General features: G+C 39.5%; 1 protein-coding gene across 2 annotated transcripts in view; it reads left to right on the top strand.

Annotated features, from left to right (window-relative positions):
* The window catches only part of LOC124137889 (zinc finger SWIM domain-containing protein 8 homolog), a 58,466-nt gene that overhangs the window by 21,329 nt on the left and 12,820 nt on the right, over nt 1-24,317 (top strand). For both annotated transcript variants that reach the window (XM_046504368.2, XM_046504371.2), the window contains exons 2-16: nt 9,172-9,325; nt 10,557-10,651; nt 12,666-12,844; nt 13,463-13,570; nt 14,864-14,945; nt 15,859-15,979; nt 16,252-16,447; nt 17,148-18,290; nt 18,909-19,080; nt 19,573-19,748; nt 20,198-20,396; nt 21,083-21,136; nt 21,359-21,483; nt 21,863-22,248; nt 23,380-23,483. In XM_046504368.2, the coding sequence (XP_046360324.1) occupies nt 9,172-9,325; nt 10,557-10,651; nt 12,666-12,844; nt 13,463-13,570; nt 14,864-14,945; nt 15,859-15,979; nt 16,252-16,447; nt 17,148-18,290; nt 18,909-19,080; nt 19,573-19,748; nt 20,198-20,396; nt 21,083-21,136; nt 21,359-21,483; nt 21,863-22,248; nt 23,380-23,483 (3,294 nt within the window). The remainder of the gene's footprint in view (nt 1-9,171; nt 9,326-10,556; nt 10,652-12,665; nt 12,845-13,462; nt 13,571-14,863; nt 14,946-15,858; nt 15,980-16,251; nt 16,448-17,147; nt 18,291-18,908; nt 19,081-19,572; nt 19,749-20,197; nt 20,397-21,082; nt 21,137-21,358; nt 21,484-21,862; nt 22,249-23,379; nt 23,484-24,317) is intronic.

The raw sequence follows: 24,317 nt of genomic DNA, 5'->3' as shown, positions 1-24,317 counted from the left end.
CAAGGTTTCAGTGTGAATAGTGTAGAATCTGCAGCATGCATTGGCACCAGTGTTTATTAAGTGACATACAGGATCAAATGTGTTTGAAGATCTTAACCATTCATTCATACTATTATTAATAGTCTGAGATTGAACTAGTTTTGTAAATGCATGAAATATTTGGACAGTCTCATGATCAGTCATTCCAGCTCCAACTGGTTCAAATGATTCGATCGTACAAGAAAAACTGTTTTCATATGATCATTAAACCCTTAACCTTAACTGTCAAGCACATACAAATCTGAATAACTGTAGGTAAATAGTCTCAAATCTGAAAGGCCAATCACACTGGTGAAAATGTCTAAGGCACCACATTTCTACATGCAGAGTTGTCAGGATCTCCTTGTTGTGAGTTTGAATTCCAGAATCAGCCAGATTATGATTTGGTAGCAATTGCTATGTGTGTGGGTTTCAACAAAGTGTAAACTTTGTGTCAACCAAATGCACCACAAAAGGTTTTCCTCGCACATTATACTGACATGCAGTGATGTGATTGAAGTACTATTATAAGGATTGTGTGAGATCATTGCAACATTGCTTCTTCACAATGTGCTGACTGAAATAAGGTCAAAACTATGTAAGATTTCATCAATCTCACTTGGATCAAATCCATTCCTGAACCCACATTTTCCTAGATAGTTCCACATTAAAGGCAAATATCATGTATGTGATCCATTCTGTAGATATATATTGGCCCGAAGTGACTGTGTCAAGCAGCATTCAATACTGGAAGAAAGCATGTCAGCTCCTCATCTCATGAGCCAGTAGTTGCCATCACATGCCATGATGTTACCTGTCAGCATCAATACTTAACTCAGCCTGTGACTGGAGGGACAGGACTGACCTGGATCACAGGCTCACACGCTCAATGCTTTCCCACAACATGGGATAATGGGAGTAGGAATTATTGATCAAAACCATCATCATCAAATTTTATCATCATTACCATAATTGTATAGATCATTTATGATACTTTTTACCTGTCAACGTTTTGTGTTATATCCATTTTTTTGGTATTAGCTGATGCCTGTATTTGAGCATAATTATCTACAATTACTACAAATACGATGTTACGTGATATCACTAGACTTGAGTAGATTTCCCATGATGTTATTTTATTACCCTTTAGGGGGGGGACTCGGGTGGCCCATTTGGCACTTGAAATCGCTTGTCAGAGTTGCATCCCTCAGGCATGCCAGAATCCTATGATGGGGTGTTTGTTATTTTTGGTTTGTCAGTACCATATCAGTGCTTTGGGGTTTCAGCAAAGTGGTAGACATCTAAGATATGCACCACCTTTTGCCTTCCTCCCACAATAAACTGACACACTGTGGGGTGACTGAAATATGTTTAGCTGTGGGATGGGGGGGGGGGGGGGGGGGGGGGGGGAGGACTTATGACTAACTTATTGTGGCCTGACCAACTTGGTTCTTTTACAGTGAAGTTTTGGTTTTTTTTGCTCATGCCTCCAAGCTCCAAGTTTGATAATTATCACCACAGTCAACCATTTCATATTTATTGAGGTTGTATCTCATGTTGAGGACGCGGTAGAAACTAACAGTAGTCCACTGGTCCTTATAAGGATAACATATAGCAAAAGCCTTAGAAACGGCAAGTTACCACTCGTCCTTATGATACCTTAATTATTTGGGATTTGGGCAAGGATTACATGAATAATGCCAATTTCTAACACGGTTGAGGTCATGTACCTTATGGCCAGTTGAAGTGTTTAATCACGATGAGTGAAGGGCTTGTTTTATTGTAGCCAAATTAATGTATGAGCCACTCTATTAGTGATTAAAATGAGAACTTGTAAATGCCCAAGATACATTGGAGATTATGGGATTAGTGACAGGTGACAGATTCATAAATAACTGATATGGCCTTGATGAACTTGTCAATAATGAATCCATCCTTACTGTTTCGTTCACTTAGGTAGTTGCCACATATCTGAGATGCAGGTTATTCCACAACTGCTTTTGAGTAGTAGTATATTTTGAAATTGTGTTACAAATAATATTGCACTATGTGGGAAGATATCTGGATAAAACACTGAAAGTAAGTTATGAAAATATGCATGTTGTCCAATGTTGTAATGACAACTAAAGTGATGAATAATAAAAATATGGAAAGAAACATGATACTAAAGGCATGCCCTAGACAGGAATATACAAACGCTGCCCTTTATGTTCCCGCTGTGACTGTAAGATTCATACGGGACTTTCCCTCAAGTCAGATAGATAGTGCTGTGTCTACAATGCCTATCTGTTTAAGATGTATTTCTTGTATGTCTGTTATCTTGTAGAATCCAGGAATAGAATATTCAAAATTGACTGGCTTCACAATACAGATATAATCTACCCTTGTGAATTATGTGAACTCTCACAAGGCTGCCCCTAGAGAGTTGGCAATAGCATCTGTTTCCTTGATTAGTGTTTTGTACATCTTCAAGAGAGATCTGTCATTACAAAGGAAAATCTTACAATCCTTATTTAGCTAAAATGATTAAAAGTTTTGCATGATGAATAGTGTCAAAATTCTCTTGTGTAGTTAAGAATACCGTATTCATTGTATTAAGTGCCCTGCTACAATAAGCACACCCTGACCAAGTTTTGCAATCTCGTAGTAATCTGTTATCAATACTAAGCCAGAAAATGTACATGACTGTGCATATTTTCTTGTTTATATTATAGATTATTTACAGAACCACAGCAGTGTAGAAGGGATATATAATTGCCTAGTAACCTTTATCAAAAAAGACTTCCAACATTTGAACTAAGTTTATTCTCTACCGCTTAATGACAACAAATCTAACGCATTGTGTATGGTTTTAAATTTTATAAGCCCTCTTTGTCAATTTTGTAAGCTTATTATGGCAAACACAGTAGTTTTATTTTTGCAAAGAACATTATAATTGTGAAATTCAAATTGTGTTTCTAGTTCCTATTCAACATGTTTAAGGTTGTATTGAAATGATTTAGCTGTGTTCTGTTGTAAATAAGTGACCAGGTGTCATCTGAGACTGATGTAGGAAGCAGAAAGGTCGATCCAGGTTATGTTGTCAAGGTGCCTTTCCATACAAGTGTAACCGGAATCCGAGCAGATTCCCAGATTGGGATTCCAGGGCAGGAAAGGTCCCCACTACTCTTGGTTCATGTTTGTAGAGCGGACTAATGAGGATCGGGCGGTCACAGTGAAGGACCTTATCTGTCATTTACCTCCAATTCATTGATTTTTGCTTATGAGCGGAAGGTCAGGGGTTCGATCCCCACCAAAAGATTTAAAAAGATGGCACTTGTTGTTACCTTGTCCCTTGTCTGGCGCTCAACATTTAGGGCATAAAACAAAGACTGGTTGCCTCAGTCAGCACACTGTGTCTGAGGGGAGTATCTATGTTACATTTGTCAGTTCAGTTGGCTAGCACTATCAAACCAGCATAAGTCCAACTAGTACAAGCAGCCACACACACACAAACATGCATGCACGTTGCTATATGAAATAAACGATCTTGAAGGACAAAACCCCATTTAGCCACCACCATTACCTATGCTTTCAACAGCTGGTTTGTCTGACCCAGGTGTGATTAATCACTTGTTGCCATTAGGCTTAAATTTTACTGGCTGCTGAACAACATTCTCTGACTGCACAAGTAGATTTTCTGTTGTCCCATCTTCAGTGGTAGAAACTAACATTTTTAGTCCACTAGTCCTTATAATGATAAGATATAGCAAAACCCTTAAAAATGGCAAATTTTAATTAGCCCTTATGATACCTTAACTATTGGACAGTTTGTCAAGGACTACAGGACTAGTGCCAATTTCTTACGCTGAATTCTAAGAGTACCCTATTTTGCCCCTCGCAATATCATGATTATCATTATTGTTATGTTATTACTGGCATTTATTCAATGATGACATGACCTGTTTCAATCCTGGAATGCCTAGCAATGAATATATATGATATTAACTTGAACAACATGTGAAAATTCAACAACATGGAATAGGTATAATGTTACAAACAGGATGGCAACAGATTAGTAAACAAAAAATGCAACGCTTTGTGATTTTATTGATCTGGTATTTATCATGTTATTGTTATTTTGATCCTATTCTGTTTTATGAAACACAAGTCATTTCCGTATTGAATGTTCCTCAGCCCCCTTGCACATTGCTGTGACAATTGTATTGTACATTTTGTAAGGCTTTTGTAAGTAGATACGATACGACAATCCTTGGTGATATTGTACCCAGAGACACTCTTTCTATTAAAAGAGCATACCTATTTCGTACAATGGTTCATGAAGAGTATTGTCCCTTGGTCATGCAAGGGTCAGAGGATTTATGATTTGAATCCCAAACAATAAGCATCAATGGGCTGCAAACTCTACTATGTCTACTGGCAAAGAAAATGATTTCTGTAAGGGTTGAAATTTCATAGATGGAAGACATGAACTTTGTCTTTTCTTGGTCTTTTCTTGTCTTGTCCTCAATTATCCAGGTTATAATGTCTCCATTCTGTTATAAATATCCTTGACCCATTTGTTTCCATCAGTTGATTTTGAGGCTGATTCGAATGGCACAGTGTCATAAATAGTCATCCAATCAAATTGCACCCATGTGCGAGAGAAATTCAGCTGTGGAATTGTTGATAGCATAGATAAATAGAGATGGTTAAGTCACATCCCAAAGGAAGATGTGGTAGCAGTTAGGTCCACATTATTTCTCATAATGGAATGATGTAAATTAAAGATGTTCTAGCCTCCAACCTTAAATGTTAGGACCCGTGAAGATCCGGAATAGAATAGGTCTTCGGCAACCCATGCTTGCCATAAAAGGCTACTATGCTTGTCGTAAGAGACGACTAATGGGATCGGGTGGTCAGACATACTGACTTGGTTGATGCACGTCTTCGGTCCCAATTGCGTGGATCGATGCTCATGATGTCAATCACTGGATCGTTGTAATATCGCTGAGTGCGGCGTTAAACAAAAAACAAACAACATAAAATGTTGGGTGGCAAAGCACTCATGCCCGAGACTAGATTGGGATTAGGACCAGTAATGGGACTAGCGATGGTGCAGACAGGGTGCTTGATAATAATGTCCCATATTTTCTCATTTAACTTATATAATATATGTTATCATCAGCAGAAAAAGTTCCCATACTTGTTAGCTTGATGTGTAGATATTAATCATATGATAACACTGGTTTATCAGTGTCTCGGGTTTTTATTTTTGATATCTTATATTCCAAAATTATAGACTTTTGAAGACGCAATTATTTTTTTTAAATACATCTCGTTTTAGTAGCATTTGAAAGTTCTTCCTGATTTCTTATTACGATCTAGTTTTCTAAAACTGTTGTTGTATTGCGAGAGATAGTAAAGAGAAATCCAGACAGAGTATTTGTGATCCAATTAACAAATGGAAGTCATAAAGTCACTTCTGTCATGACAACATGAGTACAGTTCAAAGCACAGTAATAGGTGTTCATAGGATGCCGAAGGTCTGAAGGGCCCTTGTGGCAGTAGGGTATTATCACCACCTAGATAGGCTATCTACCACCATTGTGTACCTTGTTGTGTTGTTCAAATTAGTCAATTTGTTGATGATTGTTAGCTTCAGTTTCCAAGTAATAGATAGAGAATGAGCGACAGTACCTTATCGGGATATATAAGTACCTTTTCAGGAATAAAGGTGGTGAGACAATGCTGATCCTGAGTGTGCTTGCAACTGTTCCTGTATTTCGGGATAAAATATTGTCATGAGTCATCTGTCTTAGACCTGTTAGAGAGGGCCAAATACTCCAGTTCCACAAAAAGCAATGTATATTGTGAACAGTCCACACAAAGTGCTTTTTTTCACTTTCTACTTGGAGTACACTGTCAGGATATGATCGTACTACACTACACATGACCAAATAAAGAAAGCCCATTGGATCATAATCAAAGGCTTAAGCATGATTCATATGTTGAGCTGTGCTTTAACCAAGGATTTGTGCAGAAACAACATGAGGGAATATTACTAAAAACATTTTAATATATACATGATAATATGTACATGATATATACATAACTACAATATTGGCATAATATTGGGGACTGGCTCGGTTGTTGCATAGGATATAATGATGGGTGAAGAATCGAACCCAGCTGGCTAAGTAAGCATAGGGATATATATGGGTGAAGAATCTAACCCAGCAGGCTAAGTAAGCATAGGGATATATATGGGTGAAGAATCGAACCCAGCTGGCTAAGTAAACATAGGGACATATATGGGTGAAGAATCGAACCCAGCTGGCTAAGTAAGCATAGGGACATATATGGGTGAAGAATCGAACCCAGCTGGCTAAGTAAGCATAGGGACATATATGGGTGAAGAATCAAGCCCAGCTGGCTAAGTAAACATAGGGACATATATCGGTGAAGAATCGAACCCAGCTGGCTAAGTAAGCATAGGGATATATATGGGTGAAGAATCAAGCCCAGCTGGCTAAGTAAACATAGGGACATATATCGGTGAAGAATCGAACCCAGCTGGCTAAGTAAGCATAGGGACATATATGGGTGAAGAATAGAACCCAGCAGGCTAAGTAAGCATAGGGATATATATGGGTGAAGAATTGAACCCAGCTGGCTAAGTAAACATAGGGACATATATCGGTGAAGAATCGAACCCAGCTGGCTAAGTAAGCATAGGGACATATATGGGTGAAGAATAGAACCCATCTGGCTAAGTAAGCATAGGGACATATATGGGTGAAGAATAGAACCCAGCTGGCTAAGTAAGCATAGGGATATATATGGGTGAAGAATCAAGCCCAGCAGGCTAAGTAAGCATAGGGACATATATGGGTGAAGAATCGAACCCAGCAGGCTAAGTAAGCATGGGGATATATATGGGTGAAGAATCGAACCCAGCAGGCTGAGTGAGCATAGGGATATATATCATATGGGTGAAGAATCGAACCCAGCTGGCTAAGTAAGCATAGGGACATATATGGGTGAAGAATCTAACCCAGCAGGCTAAGTAAGCATAGGGACATATGGGTGAAGAATCGAACCCAGCTGGCTAAGTAAGCATAGGGACATATATGGGTGAAGAATCTAACCCAGCAGGCTAATTAAGCATAGGGACATATTGGTGAAGAATCGAACCCAGCAGGCTAAGTAAGCATAGGGACATATGGGTGAAGAATCGAACCCAGCTGGCTAAGTAAGCATAGGGATATATATGGGTGAAGAATCGAACCCAGCAGGCTAAGTAAGCATAGGGATATATATGGGTGAAGAATCGAACCCAGCTGGCTAAGTAAACATAGGGACATATATGGGTGAAGAATCGAACCCAGCTGGCTAAGTAAGCATAGGGACATATATGGGTGAAGAATCGAACCCAGCTGGCTAAGTAAGCATAGGGACATATATGGGTGAAGAATCTAACCCAGCAGGCTAATTAAGCATAGGGACATATGGGTGAAGAATTGAACCCAGCAGGCTAAGTAAGCATAGGGACATATATGGGTGAAGAATCTAACCCAGCAGGCTAATTAAGCATAGGGACATATGGGTGAAGAATCTAACCCAGCTGGCTAAGTAAGCATAGGTACATATATGGGTGAAGAATCGAACCCAGCAGGAGTAAGTCGGTGAATCGGGGGGGGGGGGGGGGGGGGGGGGGGGGGGTTGAGTAGGGGATAGAGACGGGTAATTAGAATTTGAAGAAGCAAGAACAAAGGAATTGAATTGGTTAATGAAAAGAAAGTCACTTCCGTTTGACTGCACATGCATGAAATACAGAGAGAATTATGGGATTGTTGCAAAACCAAAAAATATAAAATATGATGTTTAGTACATTTAAAACACTAAGTGATGAGAATCTACAGGTTATATATGCATGAAATAAGTAGATGAAAAGCAATGATAAAAAAGTTGCAAATGTGTGTAAAGTATTCCAAAATTTTGGAACGTACTGGAAATGAAAATGGAATTGAAAAATATTCAGAAATGGCAAACATAAGTAAGTATTAATATGTAAATTTGGAATGTACAGGAATAGAAAATGGAATTTTGACAAATAAAAATAGCAACATGCATAAAGCATAATATTAATTGTGAAATTAGCAGGGAAGCTTATAGAATATGCACAAACTAAAATATATAAATTCTCATAACAATGTAAATATTTGTTCTTTTTGTTTCCCTAAACATGCTAAAGAAAACTGAGAAAGAATGCTTTGAATTTTAGTTTTTTTTGTTCTCATTTTTGATTGATAATCAATTGGGTTTTCAAATCAATGATCAATACTGAATTTTTTACGGTTTGAACACTTATGATATGAGATATGACTCAGTTTTATTCTGCAGCTTTCAAGGTGAAAACCACTTGTCCTTCTTCCACAGCCAGCAGTTGGTTTGAACAACATGATTTATTGACTTACGAATAGGTTTTTAGAACATGTTGATAGTGCATGATAAATTAGGAACAATTACGCCATGTGTGATGAGAGGTTTTGTGCATTCCTGGAAGTGATGTGGCATGTTGGGTTTATAACATTTTCACAATGGACATGTATCACTGAAACTTGTTCTATCCCAGCTGTTGTCCATTTCGTCTGTTTTACAATTCACTGTCAGGGGATAAGAACATGGGGGATAAGGTATACCATAGGCAGATGTGCAGCGTTGCATCCTTTAGCTATATCAGGATCCTTCACTCAGAGGTGGAACTTCAAGGTTAACCCTTATTTTCATTTTTTGGGTCAGCACTATGCCCTTGATCATGGGTTTCATCAAGCGATTAACAGTACCACATAAACCCTTCTCAAAAGCAATTGAAATGTTTGAAGGTGATGGTACAGTTGTAAGATTATATACTCCACAACCAAACACAACTTATTTCATGAATATAAGTAAGTCTTAAATGGCAGTATTTGCTTTTTTGCAAAAATGTGAAATGTACCTAATGAACTCATTTCCCCCAGCTTGTATCACTGAAGCTGCTTTGGTGCATTAGTGTTGCACAATAGGCATGATAGCAGCAAGCATGTGTGGTGACATTTAGAAACCATTATTGTAGACCACCTATATCAACAAACACTTCAAAGTCTCAGTTGTTCATTTATTTTCTTCCAGAAAGCAAAGTGACTCCACTGGTGGAGCTAGCAGCGCAGGCCGTGGCTTGTCATATACCATTTGAAGTAGTGGAACACTTCCCTCAGCCCATTCCTGAACAGCTGCAGCTGCGCATCGCATTCTGGAGCTTCCCGGAAAATGAAGAGGATATTCGGTAATTGTCACAGAAATGGCTTTGTTAGTATGACAGGTTTCATAAATCAAGAAGCGTGTTGAATTTCAGATCAATAAATATCATTGAGAGTCTTTAAGTTTGATATTACCCAGGGTTGTATTTGTTAATCATTGTTTATTGTTCATTCGGGAGTATTAAATTTTTTTTAAATGTTATCAAAGTGTATGGATTATAAATCTTCCTACCAATGTATCAAATTGAATAAAATGTGCTACTGATTTATTGCCATAGTTCCAAAAGCATCCTTCGTTGACTTGTGAATAACGAATTGATTTGATGAGTTATAAATAAGCACACATAAAGCATGTAAAGTCATCAGTGTTCTAGATACGTGATGGTTAACATGGTTGAGAGAAGCCTACAAGAAAAGGAACGCTACACGAAAGGGAACACTACTGTTTAACATGGAGATTGCTAGTATTGATTGTTTCTGCCATGTGGTAGTGACTTTCATTGAAAAATTGATACTGTGATCATAACTGCACAGGATAATTGATCTAAACATACTGATTCTTTTCATTCTCATCTCAATGTTTAAAAGCTAGATTCTCAAAGTAGTGCATTGAAGTAGGTTTGTATTGAGTCACACCTGTTCAGTTACAGAACATTGGTTGTTTCTGAATGGTGGTGAATCCTTGTCACTATAGGAGGTGTTTGCTGTTGTTTTAGCTGTGTTACAGGATTCTCAGGTAGATGATGACATAAAAATTAGAAACAAGGTGAACATGAATGGTCAAATAAAGCCTGAAAGTCATCAGGCCCTTGAATAACCTATTGTGAACAGGTCCAGATTTAGGGGGTCCATAGATTCAAATACCAGGGGAGTAGCCCTCACAGGCCCCACCCAGGACCACCCTGACTTTCAAACACTGGATTAATCATGTAATCCTAATGTTTATTATAATACAAGTTATTATGACTAGATGCTGAAAGGAACTTAGGCCTGTTTCTGTGTGCCTCTGTCACTGTAAATATGTAATACATGAGCTATTTCTTGATATTACTTATACATAGAATTGTCTGAGGTATTCCCTCCCTGGCAGAGAATGCCTGTCAAAAACTTTAGCCGTCAGACATACATTTTGCTCAAACAAGTCATCATCCCTTGGGTTTGTTATCTTTATGAAAGATGTTACCTCAGGGGTGTAAGAAAACAAATGATATGTGATATGTAATTGATTTGATGTAAGGAGTTTGTGTTTTCACACAGACTGTACTCCTGCTTGGCTAATGGCAGTGCGGATGAGTTCACCAAGGGAGAGCATCTGTACAAGAGCAAGGCCGTCAGGGACGCTCTGCAGATAGGTTTGTAGAGTGAAGAAAACATACTCAACTTTATGTCCTGAAGCTCATTCGTGTTTATCATTTTAGTTTGGAAAATGCATCAGTGCAAGAGAGTTGTTTTAGGTCAAAACATAATTCCTTAAGAAAGGAATGCTGAAATTCATAAATTATACCTGGCCATAGATAAATGTTTTTAATATCATATGGTGGATTCTTGTCTTGCAAAAAGTGTTTTTGTTTCAATTCTTGAAGTCTCATGTGTAAATATGTTTTACATGTGTTTAAAAGCCTGTCATTCTGCATAAATGTAGAGTAAAGTTGAGGAAACATTATTAATAATGTTAATATGACTCAAGGAAATTTTTGTCAGGAAATCAGCAAACAAAATGTTCGGTACTGATGCAGTTCCTTGATTTAGTAAAAGTTTTAGAAATGCACTATGCAGTAGCAAAAAATAAAAATGTGTTTGTGTCATATATGTCACAGCCACCTACATTCTACATCTGCCTGTGATTGTAATTTATGTACATCTATGAGTTTAATGTAAGTTATATACTAAAGACTGTTTTGTGGCATTGCTTTTTTATAAGCCAACCTTATGGGGATTCAGAATAGGCCCCCAGCCACCTATTCTTGTCGAAAGAGGCAACCAATGGTCAGGCTCAGTGACTTGGATGATTGCTTGTCATTGTATCCGAATGCGTGGATCTGTGCTCACAATATTAATCACTGGATTTTCTGGTCCAGACTTGATATTTACAGGCTGCCATATGCTTATTTTCAGTTACAAATGATACTCCTGTACAAACAGTTTGTGGCACAGTAAACAAATATGGATTGTCTACTAAAGTAGTGGTGCAACTGTCGTTGGCTATAAGTTCATCTAGCTTAGTGTCGTTAAATTAATGTGTGTATTAGATACCTTATTGATGAGTTATCAGTCAAGTTTGCAAGGAGTAACAGCTTTTGGGGATGACAAACATGAGGAAAATACTCATTCACTTTGTCATGGTAGAATGAAGAAAAATTTGACATGTCATCATATGTCATGCTTCACTATCTCTTCATCATTCATTTGACTTTAAAATTCATACACAGACCTTGGATCCACCACATTTGATCATTTGTTGTACATCGTGATATATATCTGATTTACCCGTGAAGATTTCGGGGTAGAATAGGTCTTTAGCAACGTTTGTTGTAAAAAGCGACTGTTTGTCGTAAGAGGTGACTAATGGGATCAGGTGGTCAGGCTCACTTACTTGGTTGATGCATGTCATCGTATCCAAGTTTCGTGGATCAGTGCTCATGATGTCAATCACTGGATTGTCTGGTCCAGACTTGATTATTTACAGACCGCCATCATATAGCTGGAATATTGCCGAGTATGGCGTTAAACAACAAACAAACAAACAAAACATATCTGATTATTTTGAATTAATTATTTACTGATGGTTTTGAGTGGAACATTTTTTCAATAAGCATTATGAGAAACTGCACATCCTGATGATGAGTGTTTATTTGATCATTTGTCTGGGGGCACAGGAGGCACAGTCATGTAAGGTACTGTAATGCTCTGTGCAGAGTTAGGCGTGCCAGAAACTGATTGTGAGTTCATCCCCCTGATTGCTCCGATTATGTTTCTTGGTTAACCGTCAACATACCCACGTTCGTGATTTTCGCCAAAGTCGTAAACATTATGGCTTTCCTACCTAATCACACTGACGACCTGGGTGTTAAGCCCAGTTCTGGTGTCCCCCACTTTGATATTGCTGGAATATTGCTAAAAGTGGTATAAAAACTCACTCACTCACTCACTCACTCACTCACTCACTCACTCACTCACTCACATGGTGTTAAACCCAACTCACTCACTCACTGATACTTGATTTTTTGCCCCATGTACACCCTGATATGTCGCAGCAGTGACAGCGTGACAGCATGACAGCGTGACAGGTTTCTACCTAGCCTCAGATTACCAGTCTGTGGCCACCCCAAGGGAGCCTGTTGATTATGGTAATATATCCTTTTACAGGCTTCCATCTGAGCGCTACAGTCATCCATCTGAACCTGACGCAGACCCAGGGGAAAGGAAGCTACAATGTTGCCGTGGTCTTTGACCGGCGGCGCATCTCTTCATGCACATGCACTTGCAACAGCAGTCCCTCCTGGTGCTCACACATTGTGGCATTATGTCTATATCGTATACATCAGGTGAGACATACCCTATTAAACTGTCTACGAGTCTAGTGATACTAGTTCATACACTTCATGAAGTCCTGAAAAGTCATGGAATATTTGTTTGAGTTTCGTCGATGTGGAAAAGTTTTGGAATTAGAAAATTGTTATAATGGAAAAATAATGCAAAAATGATATTTTTGTACCAGAATTTATTTTCGGGTAAAATCAAGCAACAGAAAAATAAACAAAATACAGCCATTGGCAATTTCCCATGTTATTCTGATTCAATACCTCCCAGAATTTGTTTTGATCTCTAATGAAATTATATGATAAAGTGGCATAAAAGCATGGAAAACTCATAGTTTATGAACTCAGTACTATCATACTCCACATTATGTATTAATGATATGTAATATATGAACATAACCATTTGTAGTAGTTATTTATTTGAAGATCTTCATTATGTCCACATCAAGGTAAATACCTGTCATTACTGCTTATCTAGTAAACAAAATATTTTTTCTCCACAGCACATTGTCATTTTGGTAAAATTGTCTTTTTAAACAAACAGTTAAATGCAATTTGTACTGTGTTTGTTTTTGGTGTGCATAACCATGATAATTAACCCTGTCTTTGTGTTGTCGCTTTTAGGCTACGTCAGTATGTTTGCGAGCACCAGTGTCCGAGTCACTTTCGCGTCTTCATAGAGATCAACTACAGAAATTTGCTCAGTATCTAATTACTGAACTGCCACAACAAGTAAGTCAGTAATTATCTCCCTTAGACTGTTATCGACATAGAAGGATCATATTTCAACACTGTCCCAGTTTCAAACTTGTTGTGATTTGGTGGAGTTTTAGCATGTCTGGTCTGTTTCATGTTCATGAATTTCTTTTTTTCCGATTGATCAATGTACACAAGACTTATTTATTCGTGTATAAAACGCACTCGTGTGTTATATGCACCCTTAATTATGGGCAATTTAATTCTTGAAAAATATATCTGTCATATATAAACATTTCAGGCTGTCAGCATAAACCACGAAATTTATCTTTCAACTTTCCCCCAGAATACCATTCTAATAAGAGCCCCCTATTTCTAATTTTGAGAGCGCCTTGAGCGCTTATTACGTCGAATACGGTAGTTAGTTAGATGAGTAAAGATTGCTGGCAGTCTCAGATGATAATAGACATAGAGGATCCTTATAGAACCAATGCAGATAGTTAAATTTGCCATGGACCAGTACAGCTTATTCAGTGCTGTCCAGCCATCCTGTTCAAATTTCTTATTTTGGTGGAAAGTCAAATATTGATTGGGTTTGTCTTTATCAAATGCGCTTGATGGACAATTCCTTGTGTTGGGTCAAGTCCAATCGTGAGACAGGAGTGGTTGTCAAGTAGGTGCCCATGTATTCATAGAGACTTCACCTTAAGTTCCATGTAACCACAGGTCAGCCACATTTATAAGTGACAAAGTGATTCAATGTTGGAGGTGTCAACAAAATTAAGAAATTAAGCTGAAATGTAGAAATATCAATATCTGTGTCCATAATGGCTGTAGAAAAATGTATGTTGAGAGAAACAAAACAATACCAAGTCCTGAGCAGCAAACGGTTCATATGCAGAATATTTGATCCAGTTCCTGGTCTACGTTGCACCAAATTAGCATTACATTTCAAATAAATGTTTCAATTAGACTTTATTTAACCATTGTAGTTGTTCCAATTACAATACATTTAAAAATAGGGTAGGTAAGCAGACATTATTAAGAAATAGTATGCTCTCAATAGTTAGCAGTGTTTGGTATGTTTCATGTGTTCTCTTTGTTTTCTCACAAACAGTCTGTACCACTGAAAAAACATGGTCGGTGCCTCAGATTAGGGTCATAATTTCCTTAGCCTTAGTTTTGCTGTCTCTCTATACTCTAGGATGAAACAATCCAGGACTATTATCATATGAAAGATTAAGTTTTATTACTACTTTAGAATTCCTTAAGAGTAATGAAATATACGTCAATGGATTAAAGAATTCAGACAACATGACTTTGTTTCAGATTTTACCAACAGCTCAACGGCTTCTAGATGAACTGTTATCTTCTCAGGAAACAGCTATAAATACAGTGTATGGGGCACCAGGTCAGTGCTTCCTTTTATTAAGTGGTCATTTTGTGGTTAAAGTTCTTCATAGAATGGATGTGGTTCTGAGTTAAGCAGCAGTATGCCTGGCTAGTACCATATGGAACATATTTTTCTGTTGACCATTTTCCCTCCTGCAGAGCTACAGTAACCTAGCCATAGAGACACTAGTGATGCTGAAGAAGTTGTTCTTGTGTCGGGTATTTCAGAATGTACCCCAGTTACCGTTCTGTATAGAGAAATGGAACCTGGCCTTAATCATAGTGGTGAGACGATACGCCGATGCATTGCTTGATCCGAATTTTTACTTCTCCATACAAGAATTAATCACAGTGGCACACAAGTCCAAAATATTGATACATACCTCAAATGTTTGCTGTAATAACTATTACACCAAACATTAATTAGTAGGGAAAACCTAAATATATTTTTTCCATTGCATCCTACTTCACACTGCCAACTGTAAATCGTCAGTGTGCAAGGTATTTGTCAATCCTGTCTATGAAAAAGATGGCTTACGCACCACAGATTAGAGCACATGCAAGTATCGTGATACTTATCGGATGGTGAGCAAGGTATTGTGATATGTATCAAATTGGTGTATCGTCCCAGCCCTATTAAATCAGAATACAGAAAGGTCCCCTACGTAGCCACTGAAAAGCAAAGGTACAGATGGACTGGCCTGTGCATGGTTATGTGAAAGCAGTTCCTATCAACAGGAGGGATTTGATACATGTGGACATTGGTACAAGTGAATAAATAAAATGTTTTGTGGACTGTTGACTTCAGTCACCAACTGAGGTAACTTTGTGTACTTTAAATAGTTTAATTTCGTCCAGGGTACATTTCTGTATTCCTGGGCTTTTGTGGCATGTCAGCACACATAATCATCTATTGATGACTGTATTTCCAGATCCTACTGCTGGACCCCCTGCAAGTGAGCAGACCTCATGGTGTTTAGATGAAACAACTCTACATGAAAATGTGAAGAAAACTCTAGTCAAGTTCTGTGTCCCATCTCCAATAGTATTTAGGTGAGTCATTGGAAAGCTTTCAGTTTCAGGATTTATCACCTATTAAAAAGTGATCATTTGTTGGCACATTTAATATTATGTATGACTTTGAATTAAGAATACCCCCACACCATTCAGGTTTTTTTTCATGTTTTATAATTATCAATGACTAACACCTTGCTAAAAGCATACTACTTATAAGTAAAACAAAGTCATACATTCTATAGTAGTCCTAGAACCCTGGTAGACAGCATATATGTATGTTTCACAACCTGTCACCCCTCTCTCAACAGTGATGTGAACTACCTATCAGCCAGTGCACCTCCTGCAGCAGCAGAATGGCAGAGTCTATTACGGCCACTGAGAGGGAGAGAGCCTGAGGGCATGTGGAACTTATTGTCTATAGTCAGGGAGATGTTCAAGCGACATGACAGCAATTCAGTACCCCTGTTGGAGATTCTCACAGATGAGGTTCTACAGTGTGAACAGGTACACTTAAGGAACAAGACACCAGACCTATGGGGATTGGTCACCGGTCCCATGCTTGTCTTATGTTAACATCTGATTTTGATGACTGTGTCGTTGCACTATTGTTAACTTTAGCAGCATTCACTCATTCATGCCCAAACATCTTTGCTTATGCTGTCATTCACTGGTTTGCCAGGCCTAGACTTAATTACAGGTTGTCAGGATATAGTGGAAATATTGCTGACTGGCATAAAACAAAACTCACTTCTCACTTTAGCAAGAGACAACTTTAAATTCCATAGTAATAAGTACCAGTATATGTGTAAACGTTGTCAAAAAATTTTCATCAAATATTTTTTAATATTGTTTTCTTACCACTGTAACACAATACCATCTAGCATACTGGATGTATTCACTTTTTGATTGAATGCTCTCCTTCTAATATGTACACATGAAATTTAATTTTGCTGTCGGTAAACAAAAATGTAACCATTCATCTGTTTTACCAGATACTGATTTGGTGGTTTGCCACAAATGTAACCAAATTCTTCTGTTTTACCAGATTCTGATTTGGTGGTTTGCCACAAATGTAACCAAATTCTTCTGTTTTACCAGATTCTGATTTGGTGGTTTGTCACGAATGTAACCAAATTCTTCTGTTTTACCAGATACTGATTTGGTGGTTTGCCACGAATGTAACCAAATTCTTCTGTTTTACCAGATACTGATTTGGTGGTTTGCCACGAAGGCCTCAGCCTCTAATAACAGCAATGCTGTGCACTGTAGCCGCAGTGGAAACAGCTCGGCGAATGCCACCCAGCACGCTGCTGCGAGTCTGTGTGAAGAAATAGTAACTCTGTGGCGACTAGCTGCTCTCAACCCTAAACTCTCACCGATTCAAGCTGATGATCTATGCACCAAGTTCAAGGAGTGGCACATCCAGACAATAGAGAAAGTCAGGAAAGCTCGCGGATCTAATTCCAGCAGTTCAGGCGGAAACATTAAGAAAAGTGACATCGAAAACTTTCCTGGGTTCAAACCTGCTATTGAGGCATGTCAGATGACATGGGAAGACTACCCCATTCCTGGGGTAACCTACTCAGACAAAGATGGATCTCGGTATGTGTATCACTTTAGCTCTAAGGGCTCAGATGGGGAGGGAAAGAAACCATCCAGGGTGCAACCAGTCACTATATGCTCAGAAGACATTATTAGCACTGATAATTCTCGAACTCTTGCTCATTCCCAAAGATCTCAGGATGCTCGGGCACGTGCCCGCCACGAAGGACGGCCGTTGAATATGAGGAGAGATTCCGCCATCAATGATGGAGCAGCAAGCTCAGGTTCAGAAGGATTTTGTGAGCCGGAACGTGGATTCCGGGACTCTGATTCTAGTTACGATAACAAAGGATTTCACTCTAGGAGTAACTCCTTGGATGAGCCTGACCCTGGCCATGTATATCCAGGCCAGGTCTCACACAGGGAGAATGTACGTGTCATGGTGCATCAGGATAGTGATGTGTTTGATGACGGGGTAGTGGACGACCGACCAGACCCCGTCGGTCAGGATCTCGCAAACCCCACCCCCCAGGAAGAAGGGGCCATGGTGTCCCCTGGAGCTACAGCGCAATCTAGTCAAAGTCTTGAAGCTGGTGCCCCTGCTGTTCGGCCTGTTGAACAATCTACCTCAGAATCACAGCAGTCTAGTGATGAGTATCAGATGTATTTCTATGACCCTAAATCAAAGCTGACTGATGCAGACAAGAAGAAGAAGGACAAGAATGAGGAGCCCAACTACTTCGCTGGCCTGAAGAACCCACAGGAGGCCAGCAAGGTCCCAGAGAAGAACCCTTCCTCTCAGGATGTAAGTTACATGTATCTAGTGGATTGTTCTACCTGCAATTCACTATCACTTAACCTTGTCTTTGTTCAATAGTAATTCCCGTCAATATGATCAATATCTGATAATATACCTGACATATGATGGTAGGCCCATCATGATTAGAATTTGATTTCATTCGAAATTTGTAAACTGGTGTTTTTTGTCCTAGTTTAACTTTATGAAAAATCTTTGGCAGTTATGTTCATGACATGTTCAAATAGTTTAACATTCACTATAAGTCAAAATACATGTAGAAAATAATGCAATGGTTCTCAGTAATTGTGGAGCGAATTTGGACAGTTGCAGTTAATCAAATACAAAATGGTGTCAGTGAGACAAGTAATCCGCTCAAGATTTTTCAAACCTTGGCCTCCCCATATGACAGTGAAATTTGAATTCCAAATATTTGACAAACAAATTCACTCACTTTTATTGTATAAGGATATGTGTTCAACTTTTTCAAAGAAACCTGTTATAGGTCTTTGAAAGGCATGTTATATTATAGCCTGTTATTGAGGGTAGAATTACTTCATGCAGGACATTCTGATCAGTTCAAGGAAGATGACAAAAGTGACATTAATCTCTTCTCTTCACCAATAGAACTTCCAAGCCTCTGCTCCTCTGTCGCAAATACTGTTTGCTCGGGCAGAGGCTCTCCATGCGCACGGCCACACTAAAGAGGCCTGTAAGTTGGCCAAGCAGTTAGCTGAAGACTTGTTGACCAACCCACCAGACCTTATTGCGGAGTCGGCCAATGTGCCAACACCAAAGTGTGAGTAGCCTCATCTTTCTCCAGTCACAGGGATGTTGTCATATATCTTTCAGAAGATGTGTTATGTCATTTATTTGAAGAATGATGTTAATAAACTAAAGAAATACTTGAATTACAGATGGTAATTTTATTCACATACATTGGAATGAGAATCAAATTATCAGGAATCATGTTGGCGTCTGCTATCAAAGAGTTTTTGTGTGACTTAGAAATGAAAGTAACCTGAAGTACCTTGCATTCCTTATGTTTGCTTCCTTAATCTATCATGGTCATATTGTCTACAGTGTTTTAAACTAATGTGTGTCTGTGTTCATTTGTGCGTGTGCCAGTTAATCCAAATATTTTTACCTTTGTTTAACATTACGGATACGACCCCTTGACTTTCATGCATAGTTTCAAACAGTGCTAGAGATACACAGCAATATTCACAGTAAAGGCACTGCTCTCCTCTGTTCCCTGCAATCAGTTAATGTCCTCCAACATGCTTTCCAGCCAAGAAGAAGAAGGCCCTGAACAACATCAGCCTGTTAGCCAGTGCCACTCTGTCCAAGGCTTCCTTCCTGGTCAGTGTTCTGTGTGAAGGAGTGGAGTGCCACCATCTAGCCTTCCAAGTCGGGATGTTTGGACTGGAGCTTGCAAGACCACCTGCATCCAGCAAGGCGCTTGAGGTAAGTAATACAATAACTGGAGTACTAGAAACTGAACATGCTGAATGGGCGGTGGGATGGCCTAGTGGTGTGAGCACCGGCATGTCACATAGTAGACTGAGGTTTGTGTGAAGCACATTGTTGGTGTCCACTACGAACGTTAAATAACCCCAACTCGCTCACTCACTCTATGCAGTTGAACAGGTCATTGCTAGTCTGTCACTGTCCTTTTTACTTACACATTACAAAGTATGAGAGGTTTTTGTGCTGTATTCATTTTGGGTAATTCTCTCTTAGGTGTCATAGGTAAACTCTGAATTTGGAAATGTCATAAGCACCTTAGATAACGTTATTATTCACCTAATAGTAATGTTAATTATGCCAGTAAGAATTTGAATTGACTTCTGCAATGCATTACAACAAACATTTTAGAAGCCACATGAGTTACCTATGTTGGTTGTCTCCCCTAGGTGAAGCTAGCCCACCAGGAGTCAGAGCTGCTGCAGATGTTGAAGAAGATCCCCCTGTGGCCGGCCGAGCTGGGTGTCCTGCGGGACAGGGCAGAACAGTTGCGTGACGGCAAGCTGCAGACAAGGGGCGACGCCCTTCTGCCGCTACACCTTGCTACATTCATCTTTGACTCACTTTGTCTTCCAGGTGTTGTTGCAAGTAAGCAAATTGATTGGAGCTTTCAGATGATTTAGAGAATATTTACAATGTACCCTCCTGTTGGGATCTTCAACAAAATGAGTTTCTAGTACATGTTTGTCATGTGAGTTCAGACTGCCTCTGTGGTCAAGTGGTAGAGTGTCTGCCCGGAGAGCGGAAGGTCCAGGGTTCGATCCCAGTCCGTGTCATACCAAAAGACATTAGAGATGGTACTTGTTGTTACCCTTCCTGGTGCTCATAATTAAGGCGCTAAAACAAGGACTGGTTGGCTCAGAGTCAGTATACTGTGTCTGACTGGGGTATTCATGTTAAATTGCAGCATGGTATCTCAGTGAGCTAGCACTATAAATCGGCATCAGTCCAGACTAGTACAAGCAGCCACACACATGCATGCACATCGCCATATAAGTGGAATAATCTTAGACGTGACGTTAAACCCAATTTCACCTCACCACCTAGTGTGAGTTCACTAAAATGTTGATCAGGTGAAGCTCACCAGAGTTCAACTCCAACGCTGTAAGGTTTGAGTGTGAGGACATAGTTAATAATGCAGCTTTATGGAATAGAATCCATACTTATTATTCAAGTTTCTGTTTCATGTTTCTAAGATTATGTTGATATTGAAACATACAAGAAATGTTCCTTCATAGCATACTTCATATACTGACAATATTTAACATTTTCAGACAGAAGCGTGGCAGATGAGAAACTTGGATTTGAGGCTGCTGTGACAGCATTAGGTGAGTGCATAGTTTAGTGTGACAGACGTGATACTAATAAGTTTTCATGTTACACATAAAGGGAGATAAGTGGTTTATGTGTGTGATACTAGTTACTTGAGTTAGCTCCCTTTCTCCCTGTCATTTGTTTGTGTATGAATTACAAAGACATCTGCTCATATTTTATTTTTGTGTTTATGAAAGAGTGTATTGTGAGTTTACTATGCGTGTATATGATTTAAGGTTTAAAAGCAAACGTGTCCGAGGCTGAGCACCCACTGCTGTGTGAGAGCACACGGAGACAGAGGGGAGAGCTAGCCATGTCCATGTTGGTTCAGTACAAGGATGACCAGGTCAAGCTAAGCAAGGTCAGGGTCATACTTAGACATGTCATTTCTCACAATCTTCCTCTGAATACTGAAGTTATGTATTTGACATTTCAAGGTTTCTGAACCTAAAAAAGTATACATTGTGAATTGTGAAAATGAATTATGTTTTTCACATGTGAGATTTATCATTGAGGAAGTAAGCCGCCTCTTTGTCCAATATTGAGTTAAATGTAAATAGTTTAGTCATTACCTCTGTTGTGATTTTGTTGAGGCAAAATATTTTCTGTCCCAAATTGTTCAAAGTACTGTGTCATCAAGTTTCCTTGGTGGTCAATATTTAGTTGTAATGTTGTGAAATGTGTTAGAAAATAAATGTAACATAATACCAAATTACCAACAGTGCCTTTTTTTTCAACAGATAATGGACAAATTGCTGGACAAGGAAGTCCATCAACTCTTCAAAGCTCCGAGCCTGGTGACATACCTGTCTAGTAGCAAGACCTCTTCTAGTCAGGGCCCTATACCAGGGCCTAGTCACGCTGCTGCCCAGGGAGATATGCATGGAGCAGTTGGCAACATGGCCGCCAACCACAACTCGGACATGGACAATTTGTTTGTCCCAGACCGAGCACCGATGATGGGAGGTGGCAACCCTGACATAGGTGGGCAGTGGCAGGACGTACGACCTGGACCGTCAGGGGGAGCTGATGCCCTGCCCCCTCAACACCCCTCCCACTCAGGCAGTGGGATGATCACTGGAGGGGCGAGGCCGAAGACTTACACTCACAGATATAACATGAACAGGTCAGTGCCCTTACCGATATAACATTAACAGGTCAGTGCTCCCGCAGATACAACATTAACAGGTCAGTGCTCCCACAGATATAACATGAACAGGTCAGTGCTCCCACAGATATAACATAAACAGGTCAGTGCTCTCACAGATATAACATGAACAGGTCAGTGCTCTCACAGATATAACATGAACAGGTCAGTGCTCCCACAGATATAACATGAACAGGTCAGTGCTCCCACAGATATAACATGAACAGGTCAGTGCTCTCACAGATATAACATGAACAGGTCAGTGCTCCCACAGATATAACATGAACAGGTCAGTGCTCCCACAGATATAACATGAACAGGTCAGTGCTCTCACAGATATAACATGAACAGGTCAGTGCTCCCACAGATATAACATGAACAGGTCAGTGCTCCCACAGATATAACATGAACAGGTCAGTGCTCCCACAGATATAACATGAACAGGTCAGTGCTCTCACAGATATAACATGAACAGGTCACTGCTCTCACAGATATAACATGAACAGGTCAGTGCTCTCACAGATATAACATGAACAGGTCAGTACTCTCACAGATATAACATGAACAGGTCAGTGCTCCCACAGATATAACATGAACAGGTCAGTGCTCTCACAGATATAACATGAACAGGTCAGTGCTCCCACAGATGTAACATGAGAACAGATGAGTACTCTCAAAGATGTCTCTATGCACTGAAGTTTCCCATGGACAAGTCCAGGGCACTGATTGGATGTTTGAACAACAGTGTAAAACTTCATGACAAGAATAGAATAGGTCTTTAGCAACCCATGCTTGCCATAGAAGGCGACTATGCTTGTCGTAAGAGGCTGGTTGATGATACATGTCATTGTATCCCAATTGCGTGGATCGATGCTCATGATGTCAATCTCTGGATTGTCTGGTCCAGACCTGATTATTTACAGGCAGCTGTCATATAACTGCAATACTGCTGAATGCGGCGTTAAACAACAAACAAACAAACAAGAATAATCATTTGACAAATAGCTCAGTAACCAGGGTTTTCTGTGGTATTTGTTTGCCAATCTATTAGACACATTTTGATCCAGAGTTTTAGAATGCATGTGGTAAATGGCCCTTCTTGTTTTGCAGTGGCAAGGACACTGACAGCTCTGCCCTGGAGGAAGAGGGAGATGACATCAAGGCTCTGGAAGCCAAGATCCGGTGTCTGGGTATGAAGAAGAAACCTTCCCAAGGTCAGTAAACAGAAGGAAAACCACCAGTGGAATTTTATGCCACAGTCAGCAATATTCCAGCAATATTGCACCGACCTGTAAATAAATCCAGTTTAGGCCAGCCAAACCACTTATAGTATTATATAAGCAACGTCCCATGCCGTTGTGTACTATGACATGCAGTCTGCCAAGTCACTAAGTCTGACCACCCAATCCAATCTAGTCAACTCCTACAACAAGGAATAGAATGCTGGCAGGCTGTTTATCCTAGACGCTACTGGGTTGAGCAACGTCCCATGCCGTTGTGTACGATGACATGCAGTCTGCCAAGTCACTCAGTCTGACCACCCAATCCAATCTAGTCAACTCCTACAACAAGGAATAGAGTGCTGGCAGGCTGTTTATCCTAGACGCTACTGGGTTGAGCAACATCCCATGCTGTTGTGTACGATGACATGCAGTCTGCCAAGTCACTAAGTCTGACCACACAATCTAGTCTACTCCCATCACAAATAGAGTGCTGGCAGGCTGTTTGTCTCAGACCCCACTAGGTTGAAAACCAGGAGGTCCTTCTTACAAGTGAAATTGCCTTTTTAAATGATTTTGTAATCTGATACACAAACAAAGAAACACCGGAACTTAAAATGTCGTCCTTTAAACATTTGATACTTTTTACTTGTTTAACTACTTTTGATTATGTCCCTCAGATTTGTTCAAATGAATTAATTTAATTGGAAAAACCTTTCACAGACTTCATAATCAAGTAATCAGTTGGATGTTGAATCCTCTGTAGTTTCTGTCCAACATTACCTTTTGTGTTCGTTTGATATTCAGTGTGGCCCAGTGGTCTAAGAC

Source organism: Haliotis rufescens, unplaced genomic scaffold (assembly GCF_023055435.1).
Source record: "Haliotis rufescens isolate VD_foot unplaced genomic scaffold, xgHalRufe1.0.p SCAF_20, whole genome shotgun sequence".
Classification (NCBI taxonomy): Eukaryota; Metazoa; Mollusca; class Gastropoda; order Lepetellida; family Haliotidae; genus Haliotis; species Haliotis rufescens.
The sequence above is the reverse complement of the archived record's forward strand: the minus strand, read 5'-3'. Positions and strand labels throughout refer to the sequence as shown.